We start from the raw sequence: 14,599 nt of genomic DNA on the forward strand, positions 1-14,599 counted from the left end.
GATTTCAGTCATTAATATGTTGAATTCTGTTTCGATTTGGCATAAATGTGTCTTAGAAGAAAACAGAGGCAAAACACTCTATGACATAAATCACAGCAAGATCTTTTTTGACCCACCTCCTAGAGAAATGGAAAGAAAAACAAAAATAAACAAATGGGACCTAATGAAACTTCAAAGCTTTTGCACAGCAAAGGAAGCCATAAACAAGACCAAAAGACAACCCTCAGAATGGGAGAAAATATTTGCAAATGAAGCAACTGACAAAGGATTAATCTCCAAAATTTACAAGGAGCTCATGCAGCTCAATAACAAAAAAACAACCCAATCCAAAAATGGGCAGAAGACCTAAATAGACATTTCTCCAAAGAAGGTATACAGATAGCCAACAAACACATGAAAGAATGCTCAACATCATTAATCATTAGAGAAATGCAAAACAGAATTACAATGCGATATCATCTCATACCAGTCAGAATGGCCATCATCAAAAAATCTAGAAACAGTAAATGCTGGAGAGGGTGTGGAGAAAAGGGAACCCTCTTGCACTGCTGGTGGGAATGTGAATTGGTACAGCCACTATGGAGAACAGTATGGGGGTTCCTTAAAAAACTACAAATAGAACTACCATATGACCCAGCAATCCCACTACTGGGCATGTACCCTGAGAAAACCATAATTCAAAAAGAGTCATGTGCCAAAATGTTCACTGCAGCTCTATTTACAATAGCCCGGAGATGAAAACCACCTAAGTGTCCATCATCGGATGAATGGATAAAGAAGATATGGCACATATGTACAATGGAATATTACTCAGCCATAAAAAGAAACAAAATTGAGTTATTTGTAGTGAGGTGGATGGATCTAGAGTCTGTCATACAGAGTGAAGTAAGTCAGAAAGAGAAATACAAATACCGTATGCTAACACATATATGTGGAATCTAAGGGAAAAAAATGTCATGAAGGACCTAGGGGTAAGACAGGAATAAAGACACAAACCTACTAGAGAATGGACCTGAGGACACGGGGAGGGGGAAGGGTAAGCTGGGGCGAAGTGAGAGAGTGGCATGGACATATATACACTACCAAACGTAAGGTAGATAGCTAGTGGGAAGCAGCCACATAGCACAGGGAGATCAGCTCGGTGCTTTGTGACCACCTAGAGGGGTGGGATAGGGAGGGTGGGAGGGAGGGGGACACAAGAGTGAAGAGATATGGGAACATATGTACATGTATAACTGATTCACTTTGTTATAAAGCAGAAACTAACACACCATTGTAAAGCAATTATACTCCAATGAAGATGTAAAAAAAAAAAAAGAACTGGAGAAAACTGGAATGTGCTTGGGCAGGGGGTGCTGGGGGGTATATGAGAAATTGGTTGGTTATCAGAAGGTACAGGTTCCCATGGTTAAATGCTTGCCATAACCCCCAATGTCATGATAGAAATGCTGCTGAGAAGCACAGCAGCATCCTTTATCCATTTGTTACTGAACAGAATAAAATTTCACTTCCAAGTTCCACTTTTCCTTTCTGTCTTTTAGGGGACACTACTGATGTCGCACCCAGATCCCCTCAGATCCATTGTACCAGGCTCCACACACGCATCCCTAGCTTCTGGGTGCTTTTCTGCTAATGGCTTGCACCTATGACCTTCAGAGATTTGCCTTTAGCATTGGAGGCCAAGACATGCCTTAAGGTGTGCCTCGCCTGACCCTCAGTTAAATCTGAATTTCAGATAAACAATCAAGAAGTTTTTAGTATAAAAATATACTACTATTTACATAGTATATGAAAATAAGATTTCATGAAACATGCTTTTTAAAAAGTCCTGTATCTGGAACTAAAACTTACCTGGGCATCCTGTGTCATTATTTGCTAAATATGGAAACCCTGTCTAAGGGAACCTACAGACAATGACTGATTGGGACAGAAGTGCAATGGTTCAGCTGCTCAAAATGGAAAAACCTGGGGACACTTTATGTTCCAGAATCCCTTGCAGGATCAGGCTGAGTTCTCAAACTCAGACCTCACCTGAGATAGCACATTGCTTATCTTCCTCCGTTTCTTTATTCTGTCTTTCTTATTCCCTTACTCGTTCCTCCTGGAATCATTTCAATTAACAAATTCCTCACTTAGGAATCCTTGCCTGAGGGTTCGTTTCTAGGAGAGTAAGATTTAAGATAGGTATCTCGCCAATCACACAACAAGTCATCAAAGTGAAAGGAATTAGGAATCACTGCCCTGAAGAGCATTCTGTTTATTAATCATATTTCACATTTACATTCTTTTTAAAAAATCTCATCTGTCTCATGTGTCAAGTCCCTAGCAACCAGTGAAGAGCCATTCGCCATGTTCCTCTGAGAGGCTGCTGAGGCCTGACTAAGCCATTCACACATTTCCCTGCTTTGAAACTACTGAAAAGAAATAAACTCTACCCAGGCATCTACTAAAACATCATTTCTACTCTGATATGTTATGAGTTTTAAAAAAGGATGCCCAAGCCCAACTGCTTCAGGGAAAGAGCAACAAACTATGAAGAAACACGCACTGAGGAAGAGAAAGGGGAATTCATTGCTAAGCTAGGTCAGGTAATAGACCAAAGAGACCACAATCTTGCAGTTCTCTTTTGGGGAACGTGCTGTTCCATATTAAAAAGGATTTATAGGGAGGCTGCAATTCTGCTTGCAGAACCTAAGGAGAAAAGAGTCTGCCAGCTTTACCACTTGGCTTTGCAGAATTATTGCAGCTCCAAGCAAACAAAAAGAAGCTAACATCTTTACGTGATGGGACTGAAGAAAAGATGGGCCACCTCCTGCCCCAACTTTTCTAAGGAATAATTTGGGGATAAGGTAATGCATCTTGCTATGGCAGTCCATTAATGAGTCATCACTGTGATAAATACATGTTCTAGGAAAAGGACATGTTGTTCTACTGATGTCCCAAACATCCTCAGTCTCTTCCTTCATGCGGAAACACTGTTCTTGGCATGCTTCAGCCAAAGCACGCTGACTGCTATATTCTGTCTATAAACCATCTCGGGTATTTACAATTTAAAATAGAAAATCTACTTAGGGACGACCTTCCAGTTTACAACAAGAAAACCCCTGGGTCAATACACCAGTCTTTGGTGAAACAAGTCCGTATGGCTTTATAGCTTTAACTGCATGGGTCCGTTTATACACGGACTTTTCTCCCACAGTAAATACTATAGTACTACACGATACACAGTTGGGTGAAGCCTTGGATACAGAGGAACCGTGGATAGAGAGGGCTGACTGTCAAGTTATACTCGGATTTTTGACTGGGCAGTGTGTGTGTTGGGGGGTGGTCGGCCCCCTAACCCCTGTGTTATTCCAGAGTCAAATGTATTTATACCCAGCAGTAGTTAAGACTCGAGGAATAAACCTAGGCAGGTAGATTCTGAAAGAACGGGGTAAGCAATGTGATACTGGACAGCATGCCCCTTACTCTTGTTGAGTAACTGTAAGACAAATTAATTTAAAATGCAATAATTTAATGTTTGTTGGGCCAGGAGACTTTAAGTGTTTTTAACGGGGGACTCCATCTTTCCTCGTTATGTATATATATTTTCCCTTTTAAATGCCAGCCTGAAATATGAACCAAGAGGGCTCCTCCACCGAGTCCCCACGAGGCTGAACAGAAATAGCAACACTGGGCTTCCCTGGTGGCGCAGTGGTTGAGGGTCCGCCTGCCGATGCGGGGGACACGGGTTCGTGCCCCGGTCCGGGAGGATCCCACATGCCGCGGAGCGGCTGGGCCCGTGAGCCATGGCCGCTGAGCCTGCGCGTCCGGAGCCTGTGCTCCGCAACGGGAGAGGCCACAACAGTGAGAGACCCGCGTACCGCAAAAAAAAAAAAAAAAAAATAGCAACACTAAGCGAGATGCTTATCATCTCTAAATAATCTTGATCACTGTCTGAGAGTCAGGAATTCAGCAATCAAAACCCAAAATGAGCTTTTTTCTTTATAGAGTTTTCGTGGGACACGACAGGGGGCTACCCCAAGGGAAGTCAAAGGAAATGACTTCAAGGACAAATGCAACCAGGGTTTAAAGTATTTTTTTTGATCATAAAGGAAATAAATCTACATTCTTAAAAATGTGGAAAAGAGTGAATACAGTGACAATCTTTTTTTTTGTTTGTTTGTTTTTTGCGGTACGCGGGCCTCTCACTGCTGTGGCCTCTCCCCCTGCGGAGCACAGGCTCCGGACGCGCAGGCTCAGCGGCCATGGCCCAATGGCCCAGCCGCTCCGCGGCACGTGGGCTCCTCCCAGACCGGGGCACGAACCCGCGTCCCCCACATCGGCAGGCGGACTCGCAAACACTGCGCCACCAGGGAAGCCCCAGTGATAATCTTTTGATAGTGGATGAGAAGTGATTTATTTTATGCTTATTTTTTTCTGTGCAGTTTTACATAAAGTGACACTGGTTTAGAGGAATGCTACAGGGCAGGGGTCTGGTAGCGGTCCGCAGCCTGTTAGGAACCAGGCCACACAGCAGGGGGTGAGCAGCCGGCAAGCGACTGAAGCTTCATCTGCTGTTCCCCATCGCTTGCGTTACTGTCGGAACCCCCGGGGAAAAACTGTCTTCCACAAAACAGGCACCTGGTGCCAAAAAGGCTGGGGACCGCTGCTGTAGGGAAAAAGGTATCAGTATGAGAGTACCTGTGCTCTTAATGAAACATGAGGGTAGATCTTTCTTCTCATCGTTGCCTTTGATAATACACCGGTCGTGAAAATAAGCCTTGACTTATGCCCCAACAGGATAAAGAACATCAAGCCTGATATGAAATGACTACGCTCTTAGCTATCCTTTCTCTCTTTACTTTTCTTGACAAGGCGATAGCTCTATGCATAGGAGATATGAGGAGCTGGCCCACTGACAACAAGTTAGAGGTGGTGGAACTAGAAAGAAGTGGAATTTATGGAAATTCTCTGAGGCAATTCAAATGAAATTATTTTTAATTTTTTGAAAGCTGCAGGGGACTTCCCTGGTGGCACAGTGGTTAAGAATCCACCTGCCAATGCGGAGGACAGGGGTTCGAGCCGTGGTCTGGGAAGATCCCACATGCTGCAGAGCAACTAAGCCCGTGTGCCACAACTAATGAGCCTCCGCTCTACAGCCCACGAGCCACAACTACTGAGCCCGCGAGCCACAACTACTGAAGCCCGCGTGCCTAGAGCCTGTGCTCCGTAACAAGAGAAGCCACTGCAATGAGAAGCCCGCGCACCACAACGAAGAATAGCCCCTGCTCGCCACAACTAGAGAAAGCCCGCGCGCAGCATCAAAGACCCAACACAGCCATAAATAAATAAATAAATTTATATTTTAAAAAAAGCTGCAAGGAATGTATGACACTTAGAGGTTTCTTTTTCAGAAGCTTAAACAGAAAAATATCAAGAAATCAATGAAAATAATTTATTTTCCTGGATCTCTCCATCTGAACTGCAGCCCTGAGTCCCAAAACATCAAGTCTCAGCCGTGCAGGTAACACAGATGATTTCAATAGCTGTAATCCCAGAAGTGTAAGTGCTTTCCATTTCAACTAAAATGCATCCTCCTGGCTTTTCACATTATGCGTTAGATCTCCGAGAGGGAATACTTTACAGGTGTCCAGAAGCACTGTTTGGATGGAAATTCATCAACCTTATCCTCAGGCTATCCCATTGGCCAATCTGTATGTGTCTTACCTGTCTGAACCAGGGGCTGACTTTAAACTCCGAAAATTTTGGCTGTCTAAGTCCAAGCTGTAGCTCCGCCCACTTTCAGTTTTTGAAGTTACAATTTCTCCTCTGGTTGCTGATCTGAACTTGCTAAGAAGAAATCTGAAATTATACACACACACATATATATATATTTAAAAGCAAGACAAGAAAGCATTTAAACATATCATTTCAAAAATACCATTTCTTGGGCTTCCCTGGTGGCTCAGTGGTTGAGAGTCCGCCTGCCGATGCGGGGGACACGGGTTCGTGCCCCGGTCCGGGAAGATCCCACATGCCGCGGAGTGGCTGGGCCCGTGAGCCATGGCCGCTGAGCCTGCGCGTCCGGAGCCTGTGCTCCGCAACGGGAGAGGCCACGACAGTGAGAGGCCTGCGTACCGCAAAAAACAAAAACAAAAACAAAAAAAACCCCAAAACAAACAAACAAAAAAAACCCATTTCTTGTACTTTCAACAGTAAATAATTCTTCTTTCAAGCAGACTTGGGGCTGAGAAATTCTGGACAGTCCCCAGGGCTTCTGCAGTAGAGTGTCAAAGGTTCTGGTAGGCTCCCAAGGCTGTACCAGTTGCTGGTAAGCCAGGCCTCTGTCCCTCCTAAGAAGAAGACCACTGACTTTGGGGACTCGCCACTGTCACCTGAGAATGGAGAAGCAACGCCTGGGCAGAGCCTGTTTATAGGATACTGAGAAAAGGGAGCTTGAACTCACCTTGCTCAGAGAGGAGAGCTAGGGTGATCCTCTGAGACCAACTGAGGTAGCAACTTATTAGACTGCAGCTCCCTGAGAGCAGCAACTCTGTTCTTCTTGTTCCCTGCTAGGTCCCCTGAGTTTAGAGAGATGCCTGGCACGTACTAGAACCCAGACAATTCTTGTGGAATAAGTGACGGCACCCATGTCCCTGGGGTAATAAGTTTGAACAATGGAATGGCTCATACCAGATGAAATTTGATCGCATGCCCATTGCACTAAATTACTAGGAACTTAAAAAGAGCTTTTCAGAAACCAAGATTCAAGTCACAATCCAGGCTACCAAAGGCCTCAAACATGGATCTTTCCAAATGCACTTGGATTAAAAAACCAAAGCTATATTCTTTTTGTGATGGTATCTGGAGAGACTAGTTCATTTACTTTACAGGCTCCAGTTTTCTCAGGGGGAAAAAGTATTCCAGAGGTACTGGGACAATCTTAATAGAATCTGCCAAGTTGTTTCTGTTTCAAAGACCACTAGAAGAATGTCTTGTCAAAGTCTCAGAAGCTTCAATCTAACTGGAAAATTACATTTTTGGTGAGAATAGCAGTTAATATAATGTCCATTTATGCTGCTCTGAGAACCACCTTGTGCATGTCCTTACCTCCGCAGTGCTGCTTATGGTGTCTCCTCCACCTGGAATCACTGTTCCTCCTCTTTTGCTATCCTGGCCCCATCCATCTTTCAAAGTCCTCATCAAGTCCCACTTAGAATTTCATGTCTTTCCCAATGGCCCCTGTGCCCTCCCGACATCAATGATCTAAGCCACTTATTTAATATTTAATTAATTATTGGGACTTCCCTGGTAGCCCAGTGGTTAAGAATCTGCCTTCCAATGCAGGGGACGTGGGTTCGATCCCTGGTTAGGGAACTAAGATCCCACATGCTGTGGGGCAACTAAGCCAGCATGCTGCAACTACTGAACATGTGAGCCACAACTAGAGAGCTCGTGTGCCACAACTACAGAGCCCACGCACGCTGGAGCCCATATGCCACCACTAGAGAGACACCCGGAAGAGCCCGCATGCCGCAACTAAGACCCAGACCCAATGCAGCCAAAAAATAAATAAATAAATTTAAAATTTAAATTATTTATTTCCATATTCTATCTCTTGTAGTTAACTCCTTGTCTTGTTGTTTTAGACAGGCTTTCAGGCAGCTCATATTGTCATCTTATGTTTTTCTAAAATCCTTCTGTACAAATTAACTTTTCAGGTGTGGACCTTTGAACCTTTTCTTCCCGACTAGGTGTTATATTCCTTGAAGACAGAAGCATCAGATGCCAGTTTTGAGTTCTAGCAGGGCTCACTGTTGTCTCCTAGCTCCAAGCCCACCATTCTGTAACCCACACAGTGATGCCTGGCCTGGGGTCTGTGCACTACAGCTCCTAGAAGCACCTGTGGGCTCTGAGTTTAATTCAATCAGACCACTGATTGTTCTCGATGGGCCAGGCACCATGCTGGATACTGTAGCACAAAAGCAAAAAAGACACTGGGCCAGCACTAAAGGAGCTTACAATTAAACGGGGGTGGTATTGAGCGAGACCAGTTCATTTACTTTACATTCTTGTGTAAGGAGGGGCTTTGTGTCAGAGCGCATCAAGTAACGAGTGACGCATGGGCACAAGGCACTGTGGGAGCCTCGAGGAGTGACAAATGGGTTTAACGTGGTAGGAAGACTCAACACATAGGATGTATGGTCCCTCTAGGCTATCTTTCCCGTTCATCTCTGCTAATTAACAAAGACATGGTTAGTCATGAGTCTTTGAGTCAAATGACATTTAGGTTTCATGTCTACTCACAGTTCCAGATTCTTTAAAAAACAAAACAAAACAGAACAAAATGGACTTTCTGTAGTGACAGATGAAGGCTCAGGCACTGGCAGCCCCTCACGTTGGCTTCTGCTGAGAACGAAGCCACACTACCCAGAAAGAACCATAAAGCCACTTGGTGTAGATTAGGATTCTCACTCCCTCGGCCACAAAACTGGCCACCAGTTGCCTGAGAAATGGAGACTGCAACAGGCAGGGCTGTAAGGCTACAGTTTGCTTTTTGGGTCCTTATGACCTGCATTTTGGGGGCCACTTGACTCTCCCTGATGGAACCTTCTCACTCCGAGTTTCCCAGCGCCTCCCTGAATCTTGCGTCCCTGTGTGCCTCCCATTCCTATTCCCAGCACTTGACACATATTTGCTTTCTGAATGAAGTCAGTGAGGTGGGCAAATGATTTCTTCCTTAAGGAGGCCCGCATTTCAAAGAGGGGAGACAATGTTTTAAGCCCTCTTAATACATCTCTGATTTGGAGGTTTCAGTTTGCGTCAGCACTCAGGTTGGGTGCGGGGCAGGTATGTTGACCCTACAACAAAGGCAGTTGTCACCTCCTTACAGACAAGACTGGCCCTAGCATGAAACCTTCTACCCAGAAGTAAAGGACCAGATATGTCAAGTGAAAGAAAAACTCTTACAGGTTCAGGTCAGAAGGGACCTTTATCTAAAGCTGAAAGTAATTAAAACTGCATTTCCTGAGAATGATAGGAGAAGGTTACCTCGGATGAGTCTCTGACCTTCTCTGGGTCACTTAGGTGACATTAGACTTGAGAAACTAAGGCATCTATTTCACAGGTGACTGGAACAAAGATCAAAGATTCCCTTGAAGAGGCTGGGTCTTACCCCTTTTTCCTGGGCCCATCGTGGCTGGCCTTCCGCCCAGCAGAAAGCGAAGCGTCTGACTTTTCTGCATTCTGGTGGGTTTGTTCTTGGCTTTGTATTTCTTCAGCTCCTCATGAAAGACAACCAGAAGACAAATTTACATATGAAGTGGCCAGAAATGAGAGCAATTTTCTATTCTTCATTCACTTTCCTACATTAGCACAGGACACAGAAGTCTAAAAAATTGGCAGTGATGTGCCCATCCATGTTTCCCGGTCACGCACTTATTTCTAATCTGTTGAGTGTTCCACAGTTAAGTGAGGACTAAGATTGGGGCTCATCTGTGGGAGTTTTGCTGAGATAAGCTTTCTAGGGGTGACTGCAATGGAGCAACTATACATGATCCCTCTGCAAATATTTTTAGGGAAGGGGAGCCTGGTTCATGAGAACTCCAAATCCCTAGAGACTGAATTCTAGCATGGGATTCTAGAAACGATACCCTGATTTTTGAGCACATAAGCCAGACTTCCCGGGAGGGCCAACACCTGTGGACACACCTCGTGACTTGAGAGACAGTCTACACTTTGGAAGGTGCTGAGGTTTGAGCGGAGGAAGCAGCCAGAGCTAACTGCTTACTTCTAACTCCACTCTGTCCCACTGTGGCATCAGACCTGACGTTACCCACCTGGGAAAGCCCTTCCTTGCTACTGTGACACCCAGAAGTGGCACTGGAATCAGGTCCAAGCCTCCCAGCCCTACCCGCCAGACTTAAAAATAAGGGCATTTGTCTCCAGTGTCTGAAAGGGAAGATACCCTAGGAACAGACCAAAAGACACCTGCTCCACCTTTTACTACAGCATACCTGAGAAACATGATCCTAAACACAGGTTCACTCAATATTTAACCAATTAAATTGTAGTCTCAATGCACAGAGTAATGTTCTCAAGGTGGGGTGTTATTTGCATTTGGTGACAGTATAATTCCTCATTGAGTGAAAGCGTCTTGTGCAATTTCAGGCCATTTAGCATCTCTAAATGCCATTAGTTCCCCCATAGTCATTGGGACAACCAAAAATGCCCCCTTGCATATCTCAACACTCGCCTAGCTTGATGGAGGGGGGCACAGTACAAAATATCAGCCCCTGGTTGAGAATCACTGGATGAGAAAAAGCAGCATTTAAATGAAATCTGAAACACATCCTGTTGAAAAACCAAGGACTGCTTTCACAATGTGAATCATGTAATTCACCTGTTTTATGTTACATTCTTAAATGTTTAGTAAAATATTGGAAGTGCATTCAGGAAAAGACCCGTCTGTGATGAAGATAAATGCCTCCCCTGAAAATCTCAGTGTGTCACATATATGAAAAATCACTGTGGGTTTTATTTTCTACCGACTTCCTCTTCCCTTGTACGAACTGCAGATTTAGATTTCATGCCACTGAGTTTTGAAATGACCCGAGGGATTCAGGAAACTCAACTGTTCTCATTTGCTACATAATATAGGGAAGTTATTTAGCTGCCAAAATGAAGGTTAAAACAGTCTTGCTTTAGTTACCTGGACTTCTTCTTAAGATGGACTGTCGGACGACATCAGTGCCCAGAACACTGACGTGCTTGAAACGCTTTGCCTTTTCTTCAAAAAACCATTCACCAGTTACAGTCCTTAGCTGCCTACTCAAAAGAAAAGAGGACAGCACTGAAATTCAATTCTTTAGCCAAATAAACTCTCAAAAATCCTTAATTAAGTAAAAAAAGAGCCTATAGTTATTTATAGCCTATAGGCTAAAAAATAGCCTATAGTTATTTACAGAGTCCATCTCAATCTTTGGAGTATATTATGGTGATTATAATGGCCACTATTAGTTGCATACGTACTATGTACCAGGTATCTGCTAATTGCTCTTCATACTCAGTATACTTTTATCCACATAACAACCCTCTGTAAACATTATTATCCCCATTTTATAGATGAGGAAACTGAGACTTAGAGCAACAAAATGATGTGTCTCACACGTAAAGCCAGGATCCCATCCCAAGCAGTCTGGCCTATAACTCAAGTTCTTTTTTTTTTTACATTTATTTTATCCAAGTATAGTTGATTTATAATGTTGTGTTAATTTCTGCTATACAGTAAAGTGATTCAGTTATACATATATACATACATTCTTTCTCATATTCTTTTCCACTGTGGCTTATCACAGGGTATTGAATATAGTTCCCTGTCCTACACAGTAGGACCTTGTTGTTTATCCATTCCATTTATAACAGTTTGCATCTGCTAATCCGAAACTCCCAACCCGTCCCTCCCCCCTCCCTTGGCAACCACAAGTCTGTTCTCTATGTCTGTGAGTCTGTTTCTGTTTTGCAAATAAGTTCATTTGTGTCATATTTTAGATTCCACGTATAAGTGATATCATATGGTATCTGTCTTTCTCTTTCTGACTTCATCTAGTATGATAATCTCTAGGTCCATCCATGTTGCTGCTAATGGCACTATTTCATTCTTTTTTATGCTATAGCTCAAATTCTTAACCACTGCATCAGTGGGTAAATAATCTTTAATGACAACAGTGGGCAACAAATAAAGGTTTTGAATTATAAAGGGGCCATGATCAGACTCTGTTTTCTTTCTTTCTTTCTTTCTTTCTTTCTTTTTTTTTTTGGCCATGATGCACGGCATGCAGGATCTTAGTTCCCTGACCAGGGATAGAACCTGTGCCCCCTCAGTGGAAGCACGGAGTCTTAACCACTGGACCACCAAGGGTGTCCCAATCAGACCCTGTTTTAGCACGATACCTTGATGTAATATAATGACTGAGTTAGAGTAAAGAGAGAATGGGACAAAGAGACAGGTTGGCCATGGCAACAGTCCAGGAGAGAGATGGCAAAACCCGAGCTAGGGCAATGGCAAGACTAATAGAGAGGAGGAGACAAATTAAAAATGTAGGTGGTAGAAGGACCTGTCTGGGTTTCACAATCAATTGAACGTTGAATGTGGTAAAGAAGGACCTTTGAATAATCACACCCATCTGCAAGGGTTACACAAACCCTTTACCCCAGTTACACAGACCTATTTACCATTCTCAGAACATGGCCCATGTTCACTTACTACTTGTCCCAACACCTCTATGGAGGACTGTAATGGAAAATGATGAGGTTGAAAGGTAGGATTGGGTCACATAATGGGAATCTCTGAATGTCAAGTGAAGGAGTTGGAATGCCATTTTGGAGGTGCTAGGGAACTCCGGCAGTTTTTCTAAATTTCAGGTTGAATCACAGCATCTCTGGAGCATTGTAAGGGGGAGAAACCAGAAGCAGGAAGGTCAATGAAGAAGTTATTGCAACAGATAGGATAGGAAATGATGAAGATGTGAATCAGGGTACCATGGGGGCAAGAAGTGAAAAGAAAGATAAAGATACTTGGGCCACTATGAAGCAGATAGGTTAGGGGGTTCCTGGAGAAAGGGAACCAGGAAAGGCTTTCTTGACGTAGAACCCATTTTGGCCTAAGCCATTTTGTGATCTGAATCTGGCTAAAATACTTGCCCTGGAACAGGTCTCAGTAATTAATGATCTTAAGGGAGGGAATGCAGAAACTAGGGAGGAGCAGTCAAGAAACAAAAGTGCAGCCTTGGGGCAGGGTCCTGGTTCCTTAAGAGATAAACATAGTATCTTTGAGTTCTGCAGGAACTAAGGCCCCCACCCAGGTGGAGGATGGAATGATAATGTCGCCCCTCCTGACTTCAGTCAACTGAAGCTTGGACTCCGTCAACTTGCCCCAATTCTATGCTGAAGCTCCCTCATGAATATGCATGTACTCTTAGCATAAAGCTTCCCCAGTTTTGCTGTTGGGGAGACACTCTTTTGAGAACAATCCCTGGTGTTCTCCTTACTTGCTTCAAGTAATAATAAATCCTTCCTTCTTCTCCCGATCTTTGGCTTGGCTGTGTCTATTGGCTCAACACCCACCAAGAGGCAAACCCAGTTTTCAGGTAACAACTGAGGATGAAAATCAGCAAGATCGGTGACAAGTCTGACATGGTGGCTGAAGCAAAGCAGCTAGGAGTCAAAGAGAGATTTCTAGCCCTAGAGTATTATATCCATGAGATTCAGTACCTGGTTGGACTTAGAAATTAACAACTGGATCTTAAATATAAAAAAAAAATCACTCCAGAAAAATATGTCAATTTGTTCTCCACAGCAATTATCCTGAAGTACTACTGAATGTAGGAAACAAAGGTAAGTTATCTATGAAACCCAGTTCTACTACTGGGAAAAAAGTGAAAATGTCATCCTTGGAGCAAATTATTCATTGAATGACCATGGCATGTACATCTCAAATTTCCTCCCAAGTGGCTAGATCATCTACTGAGAAGCAAGGATTATTGGATTAGCTCCAAAACTGTATAAAATACACCCAAACTGAATACTTGAATGGGTTAAATTAGTTCTGGATACATCTTAAGTGATCTAGACTTATACATCAGTACTTATGTTGGAAATCTACGTGGTAGTTGTTCAATTCTAAAGATGTTGCCTCTAGATTCCTGTCCCTTAATTATTCAATCAAATGCTAATCTAGGTACTGCTGTGACTGAACTTTGCAGAGGGAACTGAAGTTACCTATCAGCTGACCTTAAAATAGGGAGCTTGTCCTGGATTATCTAGGTGGGCCCACTGTAATCACTGAGCCCTTAAAAACAGAGGAAGAAGAGGGGGAAGTTGGATACTGAGATGCTGCCGAATGGGAAGTCAGACAGATTCCAAATGTGAGAAGAGGGCTCTGAGATGCAGAGGTCCATATGCAAGGCTCAGAGAGACAGGCCTCTAGGAGCAAAGGCTGGCTCTTAGCTAACAGCCAGTGGGGAAACAGAAGCCTCGTTCCTACAGCCACAAGGAATCAGAATCTGCCCACCAAAATGAGCTTGGAAGTGGAATCTTCCCAGAGCCTCCTGATAGGAGCTCAGCCAGCGGACACCTTGATTTCAGCCTAGTGAACCGAGAGTAGAGAAACAAGCCAAGCCAAACTAGACTCCTGAGCTACAGAACTGTGAGACTGAAACCGAGCAGGACCCTGTGGGGCTCCTGGGCACGGAAGCCTTTCTGTTGTTTCTTGTTTGTAGGGAACAGACTACAGCCTCTGTGACCTTCCCTGTGTTCCAAAGGGCAGATTCGAACAGTTGCTAATCAGAGGCGGGAGGAGATGCAGAGACAAGGGAGGAGCAGTCAAGAAACAACAGTGCAGCCTTGGGGCAGGGTCCTGGTGCCCCCTCAAGGGATACACATAACAGTATCTTTGAGCTCTTTACAGAACTAAAACCCCCAACAAATGGAAGATGTCAGCATTGTTCATTCCAGAGAAGACCACCTGAGGCCAGATTAAAGGAACCAGAGAAGCTCATCAAGAGACTACCTGAGGCCAGATTAAAGGAGTGCAGGCCCTGCACACACCCTAATCTTA

The 14,599-nt window shown here is 43.9% G+C and overlaps 1 protein-coding gene across 1 annotated transcript in view; it reads right to left on the reverse strand.

Moving 5' to 3' along the window:
* SYTL5 (synaptotagmin like 5) overlaps nt 1–14,599 on the reverse strand; it is a 102,339-nt gene that overhangs the window by 40,753 nt on the left and 46,987 nt on the right. The window contains exons 3-5 of the mRNA XM_089904638.1: nt 10,694–10,809; nt 9,158–9,266; nt 5,710–5,844 (exon numbers count right to left, since the gene is read on the reverse strand). Of these exons, the coding sequence (XP_089760764.1) occupies nt 5,710–5,844; nt 9,158–9,266; nt 10,694–10,809 (360 nt within the window). The remainder of the gene's footprint in view (nt 1–5,709; nt 5,845–9,157; nt 9,267–10,693; nt 10,810–14,599) is intronic.

Source organism: Delphinapterus leucas, chromosome X, assembly GCF_059928025.1.
Source record: "Delphinapterus leucas isolate spDelLeu-1000000601 "Yukka" chromosome X, BTC_Dleu_Yukka2, whole genome shotgun sequence".
Taxonomy (NCBI): domain Eukaryota; kingdom Metazoa; phylum Chordata; class Mammalia; order Artiodactyla; family Monodontidae; genus Delphinapterus; species Delphinapterus leucas.